This window comes from Ursus americanus, chromosome 16 (genome assembly GCF_024610735.1).
Source record: "Ursus americanus isolate L20-20 chromosome 16, mUrsAme1.1.p, whole genome shotgun sequence".
In the NCBI taxonomy this organism is placed as follows: domain Eukaryota; kingdom Metazoa; phylum Chordata; class Mammalia; order Carnivora; family Ursidae; genus Ursus; species Ursus americanus.
Window position 1 is genome coordinate 24675424 of NC_142142.1, and position 15364 is coordinate 24690787.

General features: G+C 34.0%; 1 protein-coding gene across 1 annotated transcript in view; it reads left to right on the forward strand.

Annotated features, from left to right (window-relative positions):
- The window catches only part of PGR (progesterone receptor), a 108268-nt gene that overhangs the window by 61079 nt on the left and 31825 nt on the right, over positions 1 to 15364 (forward strand). The window contains exon 4 of the mRNA XM_045790854.2: positions 11848 to 12153. Within this exon, the coding sequence (XP_045646810.1) occupies positions 11848 to 12153 (306 nt within the window). The remainder of the gene's footprint in view (positions 1 to 11847; positions 12154 to 15364) is intronic.

The window sequence follows — 15364 nt, forward strand, 5'->3', positions numbered from 1 at the left end:
GAGAATATTGAGCCACCTTTGCATCTCTAGAATAAATCCTGCTTGATCATGGTGAATGATTATTTTAATGTTGAATTTGGTTTGCTAATATCTTGTTGAAGATTTTTGCATCTATGTTCACCAGAAACATTGGCCTATATTTTTGTGGTGACTGCATGGTTTTGATATCAGGGTAATGCTGGTCTCATAGAATGAATTTGGAAGAGTTTCTTTCTCTTTGATTTTTTGGAATGGTTTGAGAAGAGTAGGTATTAACTCTTCTTTAAATGTTTAGTGTGGGATGCCTGGGTGGCTCAGTCAGCTAAGCATCTGCCTTCAGTTCAGGTCATGATCCAGGGTCCTGGGATTGAGTCCCCCATCAGGCTCCTTGCCCATCAGGGAACCTGCTTTTCCCTCTGCCTGCTGCTCCCCTTGCTTGTGCTCTCTGTCTTACTCACTCTCTCTGACAAATAAATAAATAAAATCTTTTTAAAAAATAAATGTTTAGTAAAATTCACCTGTGAAGCTATTTTTTCCTGGACTTTATTTGTTGGGAGTTTTTTATTATTATTATTACTGATTCAATTTCATTACTAGTTAGTCTGTTCAAATTTTCTGTTTCTTGGGGTGCCTGGGTGTCTCAGTCATTAAGCGTCTGCCTTCAGCTCAGGTCATGATCCCAGGGTCCTGGGATCGAGCCCTGCATTGGTGTCCCCATATTGGGGTCCCCGCATTGGGCTCCCCGAGTGGGGAGCCTACATCTCCCTTTCCCTCTGCCTGCTGCTCTCCTACTTTTGCTTGCTATCTCTTTGTCAAATAAATAAATAAAACCTTTAAAAAAGTTTTTTCTGTTTCTTCCTGATTCAGTTTTGAAAGACTAAGTATTTCTAGGAATTTATCTATTCCTTCTAGGCTGTCTAATCTGTTGGCATATAGTTTTCCATTATGATCTCTTATAATCCTTTGTATTTCTGTGGTGTCGGTTGTTATTTATCCTCCTTCATTTCTGATTTTTTTAATCCTTTTTTTTTCTCAGTGAAAATGCCTAAAGGTTTATCAAATTTGCCTATTTTTTCAAAGAACCACCTCCCAGTTTCATTGATCTTTCTTATTGTTTTTAAGTCTCAGTTTCATTTATTTTCGCTCTAATCTTTATTACTTCCTTCCGTCTAGTAGATTGGGCTTTGTTTGTTCTTTTTCTAACCCTTTAAAGTGGAAGGTTAGGTTGCTTATTTGAGATTTTTCTTTTCTCTTGAGGTAGGCAGGTATTGATTTAAACTTTTCTCTAAGAACTACTTTTGCTGCTTCTGAAGGATTTGGGACTATTGTGTTTTATTTTCATTTGTCTGAAGGTATATTTTTATTTCCTCTGATTTCTTGGTTGATCCATTTATTGTTTAGTAGCATTTGCTTAGCTTCCATATGTTTGTGTTCTTTCTAGATTTCTTTCCTCATAATTGATTTCTAGTTTCATAACATCATGATCAGAAAAGGTGCATGGTATAATTTCTATCTTGAATTTATTGACACTTGTTTTGTGATCTGATATGTGACCTATTAAGGAGATTAATTCTCTCTTATTCCTGATATCTTTGAGAAGCCATTATTCTGCCTTTCAAAGCCTCTTGTTATTTATTGATAAAACCTGTGTGAATTTCTCTTTTGATCCAATATGATGAATTATGATGGCAAATTTTCCAGGATTGAACCATTCTTTTCCTCAGAACAAGCTCTACTAGAATAAATTATAGTGTTCTATTTTTAATTCTGCAGAATTCAAGATGTTAGCTCATTTTCAGATTTTATCTATTTTTTATCATGACAACTTAATCTTTATTTCTGGTACGATGTTTTCATGTTAAGTGTGCTTTATAAAATACATAGGGAAGGTTTTGACTTTTTTTTTAAAGATAGTATAAGAGAAATCTTCTGCCACTAAAGAAATGAAGACTTAGGCTGTGACATTGTCAAAGTCAATTTTGATAATTCATATTCCATAAAACTCTCCATTTTCTAAATTATCAAATTTATTTAAGTGTTTCATTTAATATTGTTTACTATTGCTTTCTAATTCTTCTAATTCTTCTAGTATCTGTAGTTAAAGTTTCTTTACCACACATCATATGAACCACTTTTCCTCCTTTTCTTTGTTTAATTTTCTCTCTTCTACTAATGTCTTTATTGAATGCTTAACTCATTTGTTTTCATTATTTTTTCACAAAAAACTATATAATTCTTTCTATGTATATTTGTGTATTTAACTGTATCTCATTCATTTTGATTTGAAATGTTATTTTTGTTAATGTCTAGATGATTAATAATTTTTATGTAAATTTCCTCATTGATCAAGGGTTTAACTAGAAAAATGTGTTAAATGCCGTTAACTTTGATTTTTAATAAAATAATGTTGTGATGAAACAACATAGTGTTTATTTTTTCAGAATTTATTAAAGATTCCTTGTACTGTATCAGTTTAAATTCTCTATCTGTGCTTATTAATTGTGCACTTGATATGTAAAATATGAAAGAAATATAAGAATATTCCCACTCTGTTTTTATCAAGTTTTCTTTTTTTCTTTTTTTAAAGGTTTTTTTTTTGTTTTAAGTGTTTGGCTTCTGTATTGTTTGTTTCATAAAGGCTTATGCTTTATGTTTTCTTTGAGGGGAATACTTTATCCTTAATATCCTCACTTTTGTCTCATTTAATGTCTTTGGCCTTGAATTCTGTTTTATCTGTTATTAATATTGCTTCTCTTGCTTTCTACATGTTGTATTTACCTGGTTCACTTTTTCTCATCTTTTAATTTTCTGCTTCTTTTCCTGTTTTTATTGTTTTTCTTAAAAACTACAAATTTAATTTTTTTAACCCAGCCTGACTTTCTTTGACATTGACATTTGTTGGGGTAATCAATATATAAGCTTTTATTTCTTCCAATACATTTTATATATATTTTATGTATTTATTTAAGTATATTTGTTACTTAAATACTCCTTTTCTTACTTTGCTGGGTTGGTTAACTTTTCCTTCATTTTCTTTTCCCCATTCAGTACTCACTCATCCATTGTTAATTTGTTAATCTTTTTTTCCATTTTGTTAGTGCTTACTTTCTCATTCTGAAGATTCATAATTAAACTATATTCCTCTTTAATTATATCAGAATTAAACAATAACTATGCCTGTAACGTTTTACCAAATTATTTTAATAACACATACTAACTAGATTCAGAACCTTTTTCTCTCTCTTCCCAAGTTCCTACAACTTTTTTGTAACATAGTTCAGAATTTTTACTACTAGGCTATACGTAAGCTATCATTTTTCCAGGAAACCTTTATCTTGAATATTGGGTTTATCATTCCCTTGAGTTATTTTATAAATTTTCTGAATATCTATTTCTATCAACAATGTATTCTTTAGTTTTGAGGATTGTTTTACCACTTTATAAAAATGGTATCATATGGCACATGTATTTCTGCAATTTGACCTTATTTACCTAACATTAGTGAAGCTCTTTATTCTGATGTGTATTATTCTGTTTTATTCATTTTTTACTGCACTATATTATAACATTCTATGACTATCATCCATTCTCATTTTTTTAAAGAGAGAGAGCACATATAAGCGGGGCAGGGAGAGAGAGAGAGTCTTAAGTAGGCTCCACACGCAGCATGGAACCAGTCACAGGGCTGGATCCCACAACCCTGAGATCATGACTGAGCCAAAATCAAGAGTTGGATGCTTAACCAACTGATCCACCCAGGCACCCTCCATTCTCATTTTGATAGACATTGGTTTCCATTTTGAAGGCTATTACATACAGTGCTGCTATGAAATTTTGCACATTCCGTCCCTCAAAATAACATTCATCAGGATGAGTGAGAGACAACTATTAAGTCAGTCTTTCATTCTGCTTCCCATTACCCTCATGTCCACTCCCTAGTATCTGAGCTCCTAGTATCTGAGTCTCCTCTCCTTCCAGGAAAAAAATGAAAGCTCCCATGCATATTACCTCCCAAAGACAGACACAGTAGGTGGGAGAATAGTACAGTGGAAGAGGTTACACCTCTAGTCTCTACTTAGGTTACCCAAACCTCCAGATGCTATTGTTTTTCGGAAGTACATAAATAATATTGTAAATAACACTATTGTTATTTAATTCTGAGTGCTTTTTTCCATTATTTGTTTTCTCAACAAAATGCTGGAAGTACAGTTATATGAAGTTCTATAGATTTTTAAAATTTTTTTAATTCTTTGTTTTTATTGAAGTATAGGTGACTACAATGTTATATTAGTTTCAGGAGTACATCATAGTGATTTGACAATTCTATACATTACTCAATGCTTATAACAGTAAGTGTAGTCACCATCTCTCACCATAGAAAGTTATTACAATATTATTTGCAATATACCCTATGTTGTACTTTAAATCTCTGTGACTTATTTATCTTATAACTGGATGTTATACCTATTTTGGCCAGGCCCCAACCCACCTCTTTCATTCTTCTTTTTTTTTAATTGAAGTATAATTGACACACCCTGTTACCTTGGTTTCAGTTGTACAACATAGTAATTCCTCATTATGTTATACTCTGTTCACAAGTGTAACTACCATCTGTCATCATACAGTGTTGTTACAGCACTACTTACTATATTTCCTATGCTGTAACTTTTACCCGGGTGAAATATTCATTACAAAACTGGAAGCCTGTATCTCCCACTCTCCTTCACCCATTTTGCCCATCCTCCCATTCACCATCCCTCTAGCAACAATCAGTTTCTTCTCTGTATTTATGAGTCTGTGTCTGCTTTTTGTTTGTTTACTCATTTTTTTTTGTTCTTAGATTTCACATGTAAGTGAAATTGTACAATATTTGTCTTTCACTTTACATAATATCCTCCAGGTCCATCCATGGTGTCATAAATGGCAAGATCTCATTATTTTCTATGGCTGAGTACTATTTCATTGTGTGTATCTATGTATGTATGTATGTATGTATGTATGTATGTATGTATGTATCACATCTTCTTTATCCATTCATCTATCACCAGACACTTGGTTTGTTTCCATATCTTGGCTGTCATTAATAGTGTTTCAATAAACATAGGGGTGCATATGTCTTTCCAAGGTAGAGTTTTCATTTTCTTTGGATAAATACCCAGTAGTGGAATTACTGGATCATATGGTATTTCTAATTTTTTGGGTAACCTCCATACTGTTTTCCATAGTGTTTGCACCAATTTACATTTCCACCAACAGTGCGTGAGGATTCCCTTTTCTCCACATCCTCACCAACACTTGTTTTTACTTGTCTTTTTTATTCTAGCTATTCTGGTGTAAGATTTAAGATTATATCTCATTGTGGTTTTGATTTGCACTTCCCTGTTGATTACTGACGAGCATCTTTTCATGATTAGGTTGCCCATTTGTATGTCTTTGAAAAAAACACTCTGTTCAGATACTCTGCCCATTTTTTTTTAAATTTATTTATTTGACAGAGATAGAGACAGCCAGCGAGAGAGGGAACACAAGTAGGGGGAGTGGGAGAGGAAGAAGCAGGCTCATAGTAGAGGAGCCTGATGTGGGGCTCGATCCCATAACGCCGGGATCACGCCCTGAGCCGAAGGCAGATGCCCAACGACTGTGCCACCCAGGCGCCCCTAAGATACTCTGCCCATTTTTTAATCAGATTGCTTATTTTTTATATATTGAACCTTTACTGGATATATCATTTGCTAATATCCTTTCCCATTCAGTAGGTTGCCTTGTTGGTTTGTTGAGTTTCTTTCACTGTGCAAAAACTTTTTTATTTTGGTATAGTTCTAATAGTTTAATTTTGCTTTTGTTTCCCTTACCTGAGGAGATATATCTAGAAAAATGATGCTAAGGCTGATGACAAAGAGGTTACTCTCTATATTTTCTTTAAGCACTTTTGTGCCTTCATGTCTCATATTTAGGTCTTTAATCCATTTTGAGTTTATTTTTTTATATGGTATATGTGGTACAGTTTCATTCTTTCGCATGTGACTGTTCACTTTTCACAGCAACATTTTTGAAGAGCCTGTCGATTAATTGACCTATAGGTGTGGGTTTATTTCTGGGCTCTTTATTGTGTTTCATTGATTGGCGTGTCTATTTATGTGCCAGTACCATAATGTTTTCATTATTCTAACTGTGTAGTATATCTTGAAATCTGGAATTGATATATCTCTAGCTTTGTTCCTTCTCAAAATTTCTTTGGCTATTCAGGGTATTTTGTGGTTCCATACAAATTATAATATTATTTGTTATAGTTTTGTGAAAAATACTATTGCTATTTTGATAGAGAATGCATCAAATCTGTAGATTGTTTTAGGTAGTTTGGATATTTTAACATTAATTTTTCCAATACATGACCATGGTTTATTTTTCTATTTGTTTGTGTCATCATTTTCTTTGAATTATGCCTTAAAGTTTCAGAGTTCATGTCTTTCACTTCCTTCATTAAATTAATTTGTAGGTATTTTATTCTTTTTGGTGTGATTGTAAATGTAATTGTTTTCTAAATTTATCTGTTACATCATTATTAGTGTATACAAATGCAACAGATTTATGTATATTAATTTTGAATCCTGAAACTGTACTAAATTCATTTATTACTTCTAATAGATTTTAGTGGAATCTTTAAGGAGATATATATATATATATATATATATATATATATATTATAATGTATATGTATATGTATACACATGCATATGTGCATATACATACATATATATGTGTGTATGTATATATGTATGTGTGTGTATATATATATATGTATATGTATATATATATGTCATGTCGTCTGAATTTGTGACAGTTTTACTTTTTCCTTACCAATTTGGATGCCTTTTGATTCTTTTTCTTGTCCAATTGTTGTGACTAGGATTTCCAGTAAAGCATTGAATAACAGTGATGAGAGTGGACATCCTTGTCTTGTTCCTGATCATAGAGGAAACACTCCATGTTTTTCACCATTGGATATGATGTTAGCTATGGGTTTTTCATATATGGCTTTTATTATGTTGAGGCATAATCCTTCTAAACCCACTTTTATTTTTAGAGTTTTTGGTATGAATGGGTGTTGTATTTTGCACAAATGCTTTTTCTGCATCTTTTGAGTTGGTCATATAATTTTTATCCTTCCTCTTGTTTATTTGATGCATCACTTTGATTGCTTTGTGAGTACTGAATCACCCTTGTATCCCTGGAATAAATCTCACTTGATTGTGGTGAGTAATTTTTAATGTATCATTGAATTCTGTTTGCTAATATTTTGTTAAGGATTTTTGCATCTATGTTCAGCAGAGATATTGGCCCGTAGTTTTCTTTTCTTCTAGTGTCTTTATTTGGTTTTGGTATCAGGTTACTGCTCACCTCATTGAATGAATTTGGAAGTTTTCCTTCCTCTTTTATTTTTTGGAATAGTTTGAAAATAATAGGTATTAATTTTTCTTTAAATGTTTGGTAGAATTCATTGTGGTGAAGCCATCTGGTCCTGGGCTTTTGCTTGTTAGGAACTTTAGATCACTTTTTCAGTTTTATGGCTAGTAATTGAGTCTGTTCAACTTTCCTTTTTCTTCCTTATTCAGTTTGGGAGATTGTTTATGTTTCCAGGTATTTATCCATTTCTTCTAGGTTGTCCAGTTTGTTGGCCTATAATTTTTTGTAGTAGTCTCTTATACTCCATTGTATTTCTGTGGTATCAATTATTTCTCCTCCTTTATTTCTGTTTTTATTTATTTGAATCCTCTCTCTTTTTCCTTGATGATTCTGGCTAAAGTTTTGTCAATTTTGTTTACCCTTTTAAAAAATCAGCTCTTAGTTTCATTGATCTTTTCTATTGTTTTTTTAGTCTGAATTTTTTTTTATTCTGACATAATCCTTATTATTTCTTTCTTTCTACTAGCTTAGGAATCTGTTTGTTCTTCTTTTCCTAGTTCCTTTAGATGTAAGGTTGGGTTCTTTATTTGAGATTTTATTTTCTTGAGGTAGACCTGTATTGTTATAAACTTTCCTCTTAGAACTGCTTTTCCTGCACCCCAAAGATTTTGGATCATTCTGTTTTCATTTTCATTTCTCTCCATGTATTTTTGTATTCCCTCTGATTTCTTGGTTGACCTATAAATTGTTTAGCCTCTGTGTGTTTGTGTTTTTTCCAGTTTTTTCTTATAACTGATTTCTAGTTCTATATCATTGCGGTCAGAAAAGATGCTTGCTATTATTTCAATCTTCTTAAATTTATTGAGAATTGTCCTGTGGCCTAACATGTGATCTCTTCTGGAAGATATTCTGTGTGTACTTGAAAAGGATGTATATTCTGCTGTTTTTGGATGGACCGTTCTGTATAAATCTATTAGGTCCACCTGGTCCAAGTGTCACTCAGAGCCACTGTTTCTTTGTTAATTTTCTGCCTGGATGATCTATCCATTGATGTAAGTGGGATGTTATGGTCCCCTAATGTTATTGTATTACTGTCAATTTCTCCCTTTAAGTCTCTTAATATATGCTTTATATATTTAGGTGCTCCTATTTGGGGTGCATAGATATTTACAATTGTTATGTCCTCTCACTGAATGATCCCTTTATAGTAATGTAGTGTCCTTTGTCTTTGTTTTAAAATCTGTTTTGTCTGGGGGCACCTGGGTGGCTCAGTCACTTAAGCGTCTGCCTTCAGCTCAGGTTATGATCCAGGGATCGAGTTCTGCATCAGGCTCTCTGCTCAGTGGGGAACGTGTTTTTCCCTTTCCCTCTCCCTCTACCACTTGTGCTCTCTTGTTTGCTCACTCTTTCTCAAATGAATAAATAAAATCTTTAAAAAAATCTATTTTGTCTGATATAAGTATTTCTACCTTGACTTTTTCTTTTTCAATTCCATTTGCATGATGCATATTTTTTTTACTTCTTTTTAAGTTCAGTCTGTATGTGTCTTTAGGTCTGATGTAAGTTTCTTCTAGGCAGCATAGAGTTGGGTATTGTCTTTTCATCCATTCAGTCATCTTGAGTCTTGATTGGAGCTTTTAGTCCATTTACAGTTAAAGTGATTATTGATAGGTCTGTAATTTTTGCATTTTTATTCATTGTTTTGTGGTTTGTTTTATAGTTCTCTTCTGTTCCTTTCTTCTTTTCTTGTGGTTTGATGACTTTCTTTAGTGTCATGCTTGGATGCCTTTCTTTTTTTTGTGTATTTTATCATAGGTTTTTTTTTATTTGTAAGTTTACCATTGGTTTTAGATATAACATCTTATGTGTAGAGCTGTTTACGTTAAGTTGATGGTCACTTAAGTTTGAATACGTTCTATAAGCACTAAATTTTACTTTCTCATCCACACCTTATGTATATGGTGCCATATATTGCATGCCTTTGTGTATCACTTGACTGATTTTTAGAGATATAATTGATTTTAGTACTTTTGTGGTTTTGGCTTCACATTGGCTTTACAAGTGATTAAGCTACTACCTTTATTGTATGTTTGCTTTACCTGTGAAATTATTTTCTTTTGTAATTTTCTTACTTCTAACTACGACCTTTTTTTTCCCACTCAAATAATTTCCTTCAACATTTGTTTTAAGTCTGGTTTAGTGGTGATGCATTTCTTTGACTTTTGTTTGTCTGGGAAGCACTTTATCTCTCCTTCAATTCTGAATTACAGCCTGCCAGGTAGAACATTCTTGGTAGTAGGCTTTTTCTCTTTCACTATTTTGAGGACCTCAGGTCATTCCCTTTGGCTTACAAAGTTTCTATTGAAAAATCAGCTTATACTTTTATGGGGTTTCCCTTGTATGTAACTGTTTTCTTTTCTCTTGCTGCTTTAAAAATTTTTTGCTTTATCATTACTTTTTGCCATTTTAATTATTATCTATCTTGATGCAGACTTCTTTGGGTTCATCTTGTTAGGGGCTCTCTGTTCTTCCTGGACTTGAATGTCTGTCATCTTGTTCAGATTAAGGAAGTTTTCAGCTATTATTTCTTCAAATAACTTTTCTGTCCCGTCTTTCTCTCATCTCCGTCTGGGATCCATATAGTGCAAATATTATTACTCCTCATAATGTTGCTGAGTTCCCTTAACCTCTTTTCATTTCTTATTCTTTTTTTTTCTCTTTCTCATTAAGCCTGGTTGCTTTCCATTACATTGTCTTCCAGATGGCTGATCTATTATTCTGCATTCCTGTAATCTGCTATTGATTTCCTTCAGTGCATTGTTTCAGTTATTGAATTCTTCATCTCTAACTGGTTCTTTTTGTACTTTCCATCTCTTTATTGAAGATCTAACAAATGATCCATACTTTTCTCGTCCATTGGGTATCATGACTATTACTTTGAACTATTTATCCAACATTGGTTATTTTCATTTCATTTAGCTCTTTTGCTGTAATTTTGTCTTGCTCCTTCATTTGGGAGAGATTTTTCTGTCTCTTCATTTTGCCTAACTCCCTGTGTTTGTTTATATGTATTTGGTAGGTCAGGTATGTTTCCTGGTATTGAAAGTAGTGACCTTGTGAAGGAGAGGTCCTGTGGTACTCTGTAGCACAATGTCCCCTGGTCACCGAACCAGGTGCTCCAGGGCTGCTCCTTGTGTGTGCTATGTGTACCTACAATTGTGGCTAATCTGCAGTTGCTTCCAGCCCAACCAGCTGCAATGACCCAGTTTTCCTGCTGGGCACACTGGACAAGGTTTGGTCCCCATACTTTTGAAGGTCTTGTCTGAGGTTTCCATGGTCTTATTGGTGGATGGGGCCAGTAGTCAGACCAAATGTCTGCAATTAGCCACCCTGCCACAATTTCAGGTGTATGAAGGTTAAGTCTTGCTACCTGCACAGGCAGCTAAAAGGCTGGCTGCTGGAACTGTGGGCATGCTGATATATGAAGTTCTTTCCCCCTGACCTCCCACTTTCCCAGGGCCAGAGACACTTTGGAGGGATACCTGATGAGGTGGGTGGGGTTAGATGGGGTGGGTCCATAGGAGAACATCATTGTTGGGTATACAGTTTTAGCAAGGTAAATGGAGAGTGTTTGTACTAGTTCCCGCAAGAATGGGCGTTAAGCCCACTGATATTTAAAGCTCTTGAAGTTAAGCCACACTAGTATTGAAAGCCCTATGTTATGTGGACTCATCTTCCCAGTGCAGGTGCCCAGTGCTGGGAGTGTGTAGTGTGGGGTCTGATCTGCTTGCTTTTCCAGCTTCTGATGTCCCTCCCTTTTGGAGTCAGTCCCACCAAGGTTTCAGTCCCAGTGTGTCTTCACCCCTCCTACACTTTTCAATGTGCCCTCCTCTCCACAAATAACTGTGGAAGGTCTGTTCCACTAGTCTTCGGGTCATTTTCAGAGTTAGTTGAATAGATGTAGCTATTATCTCAGTATGTCTATGATACAAAGTGAGCTCAAGATCCTCCTACCCCATCATCTTACATACTCTGGGCTAGCTCTCAACACATTCCTAAAAGAATAAAACCCAAAAGAAGATTCAATATTTACTGCAAACTATGTTTTAAGTAATGAAGTCTGTAGCATTAGCTTTTGGGAGGCAGTCCTGTCAGAATATTTACCGATACTGAGCTTAGTCTCTACTGAAAGCTGTTTGCCTTTTCATACATATTGCTGCAATGTTCCATAATCCTCCATTAGATACTGGTGTAAATATTCATAACACACCAACCTAGAAAATGCTGGTGTAATTAATTCTTTAATCCAAGTCTGAGACCTAACATTTTACTGATTCAATTTCATTTTATTAGATTGATGTTAAAACCTACAATGCTCTAATTCTAAGACTTAAGAAAAATAACAGTCTGCTGGAAGATTTAGTTTATATGTATTTACATGATCTTTTCTTTTTTTCTTAATAGGTAGAAAGTTTAAAAAGTTCAATAAAGTCAGAGTTATGAGAGCATTGGATGCCGTTGCTCTCCCACAGCCTGTGGGCATTCCAAATGAAAGCCAAGCCCTAAGCCAAAGAATCTCCTTCTCACCAAGTCAAGATATACAGTTGATCCCACCATTGATCAACCTGCTAATGAACATTGAACCAGATGTGATCTACGCAGGACATGACAACACCAAACCTGATACCTCCAGTTCTTTGCTGACAAGTCTTAATCAACTAGGCGAGAGACAACTTCTTTCTGTAGTCAAGTGGTCTAAATCATTGCCAGGTAATAATAATTTGTATATAGTAGCATAGAATGAAAATTTTACTGTATTTCTTGTACTAGTAGATTGTTGAAGTCTATACAGTAAATTAAACATAGTGTAAACAGCATGTTATAGTATGCATTTCAGCAGTTCAAAATACTTATCAAGGATCTTAAATAATCTGTTACTTGTCTAAGACCCTACTGTGTGCTATGGAAATACAAAAGTCATAGATAACACTTTGAGTCTTGATGATTCAAGAATTACATGCATGAGACAGTTAAGGAACAGCATAAGCTTATGTGTCCAAGCACAGATGTTATAGTAGTTAAGAGAAAGACAAACTGACCATCTTCTTAAAAATGTCTAGATCATTCTAAGTGCTAATTTAACCAACCTCAAATGGTTGAAAATAAAACTGAATATATCTATTCATATAACATATTAAAATAGTATTCAGAGTACAGTGGGGTGTTAAAGTTAATTAAGAAACATAACTTATAAACATATATAAATAATTTGGACATAGGGAAATGAACTTCCTTCCAGTCACTATTTTCTCTAATTTATACTCAGACAAAGCAGATAACAGTGAGAATCTGGCTTGTACCATCATGAAAGGATTTAAGTCACTTTATTTATAAACTAGTTTTGCTTCCTAAGTACAACTCCATAAAAGGATGCAGTTTTTACTTGGCTAAATCTGAGCCAGGAGAGCCAGGAGAATACATGGGTAGCCATTGTTTGTGGAGGCATTAATCCCATAATTAGTAATAGAGCATTTTTAAAAATTATATTCTCTTCACACCAAAAATATCCTTATACTTTTTTAAACCAGTTGATTTTTCCAGTGTCTGATCAAGAATTAAACATATTATGACATTTTAATCTCCAAGCAAATTCAATAGTCCTTTTTAAAGAATTTTTTTCTCAACTTGCCTTAATGTATTTCTGTTATTATTTTACCTGAAAGGTTTAAAATTCAATAGATGACTTGTTATTCAAAATTCAAGGTTATTTGAAACAGAAAGAAAAATAGATTCCTGTTGAATCTTTTAAAAAATACATGTTGAGAAAAATTAATAAAATTCATTATTCTAATGGAGATAAAGTAATTTTATAGAAAAATGCAAATACCCAGGTTCTTATTAGCTCCATTGTTGCTGAAAATCTTGGACAGGAAAATTTTTTTTCCATTAGAAAATTTCTGAATTTTTTAAAACTTACTGTAAAGTCGTTATCACTTTTGATAGATCTTTGTTAAATTGAGATATTACAATAGGATTGAACTTTTTCTGCTTAAAAATAGGAGTATTTATATATGTGCTTAACTTTTCTCAGTTTTTATGTTATTTAGAAAAGGTGGTTTCTTTGATTTTGATTGATACAGTTTATTTACAGTTTTTGCATTTTGGAGGTTCTTTACTGTTTAAAAAGATTCTACTATCAGTTAGAAAATAATCAGCTATAGCTTAAAAGATAATTTATTCACTTTGGGTAAAAGCTAAGTGAACATTTTAAGTTGAAACATTTACCCGTGAAGACTTTTCATCTTCACATTCTCAAAAAGAGTGAGAGGAAATTTTAACACTGAATTTAGCAGCAACTTTTTTAATGTTCCAAAAATGTAATTTGTAAGTAAAAAAAGAATGATGACATCCACCAGTATTATAGGTACCATTTCCATTAACTATAACAATAAGGGAAGCTTATTTGATAATTTAATTTGATAATATAGATTAACAAATGATTGTGTGGCCCATGATCTTTTAAGATATATTTGCATGGTCTGCATACTGCATGAATGATGAAAATGGTCAATGAACCAGAGTGACCATATTGAACTATTTGAAAGGACTCATGTAAAGTCAAGTCAAACCTTCCAGTTGACTTTAAACCAGAATAAGTTTTTGCTCACTTGATTCACTCAGTAAGTGTCTGTTGCATACCTTCTGTGTGCATGACCTAACAATTAAACAGTAGTGTTAGAAAGAAAAGCCAGAAGTCTGGGCTCATGGTGTGAACACATTTTGGTGCAACATACCCTAATATTTGGTCTTCAATTTTGCACATGAGAGAAACTTATTTTATCCATTCACTCACATGTTACTTGTTCTGTGAAAGATCAACTTTTGTTAAATGAGGCCTATTAATAAGTCAGGATGTCAGTTTACTTATTTATAGTACAAAAAATGATGCTGCTAGTAAAACATGTTGACAGGTCAATACAATAGGAAAGTGTATTTTGGAAGTCAAATTAGGATCAGATGCAAAATAATAATCATAATAAAGGTGACAGTATGCCTGAGGAATCCAAGGCATATATCTACAGGTCCCTGAGAGGATGCTTGTTGCCTGGTCAGGGCCTCATCATTTTTTCTTTGTCTCTGCTCTTCTATTATCTTGGACCTGCTATAGTAATTGCAGCTGATCTGACATCTCTCTCATAATATTTTAGAGATACCATTGCTCCTGTATAATGGAGATTTATAAGATGCTTTAGCCTCATGACAGCACATTTAAAATGTTGTCTTAGGATACACTGCATCTGACATATTGTATCTATTATGTGAATGATTTTACATTGACTTTTAGCTGTAAGTTCAGTGGGTAATATTTTATTTGGAGCTTGAAGTGACACAACATTTGCAAAATTTAAAAAAAAAGAACAAGACAAAGGTCAGGAGAATGGAGGAGGAGGAGGATCTTGAGCTCACCTCATCCTAGGGACACACCAAAATAACAACTACATCTGTGTAACTCACTCTGCAGAACATAGCTTCCACAGTTAATCATGGAAAGGAGGCCACATTGAAAAGGAGAAGAGGAGCAGAGACATGGTTTGGAGCCAAAGCCCTGGCAAGACTCACCACAAATGGGAGACATCATAAGCATGGAGAAACAATAGGATCAGACCTACCAGGCACTCTCAGCACTGGGGACATGCACTGGGAAGATGAATACTCATAACATCTAGTTTGGGGCTTAACTTGGCAAGCTTTGAAAATTAGTAAGGCCTAACTCTGGGTACATTAAAAATCAGTGGGCTTAGCTCTGGGAGGGTCAGTGGTCCATAGGAAACTGACTTGCTCTCCTTAAAGAGCTAGCATAATAAATAACCCAACCAAACCAACACAGCAGATAGTAGCAGTTTGAATAGTGCCTGGCGTATATGTGGAGAGTAATTTACTAATCTTAGAACATGGGCTAGAGGGACATAGATCTACAGGA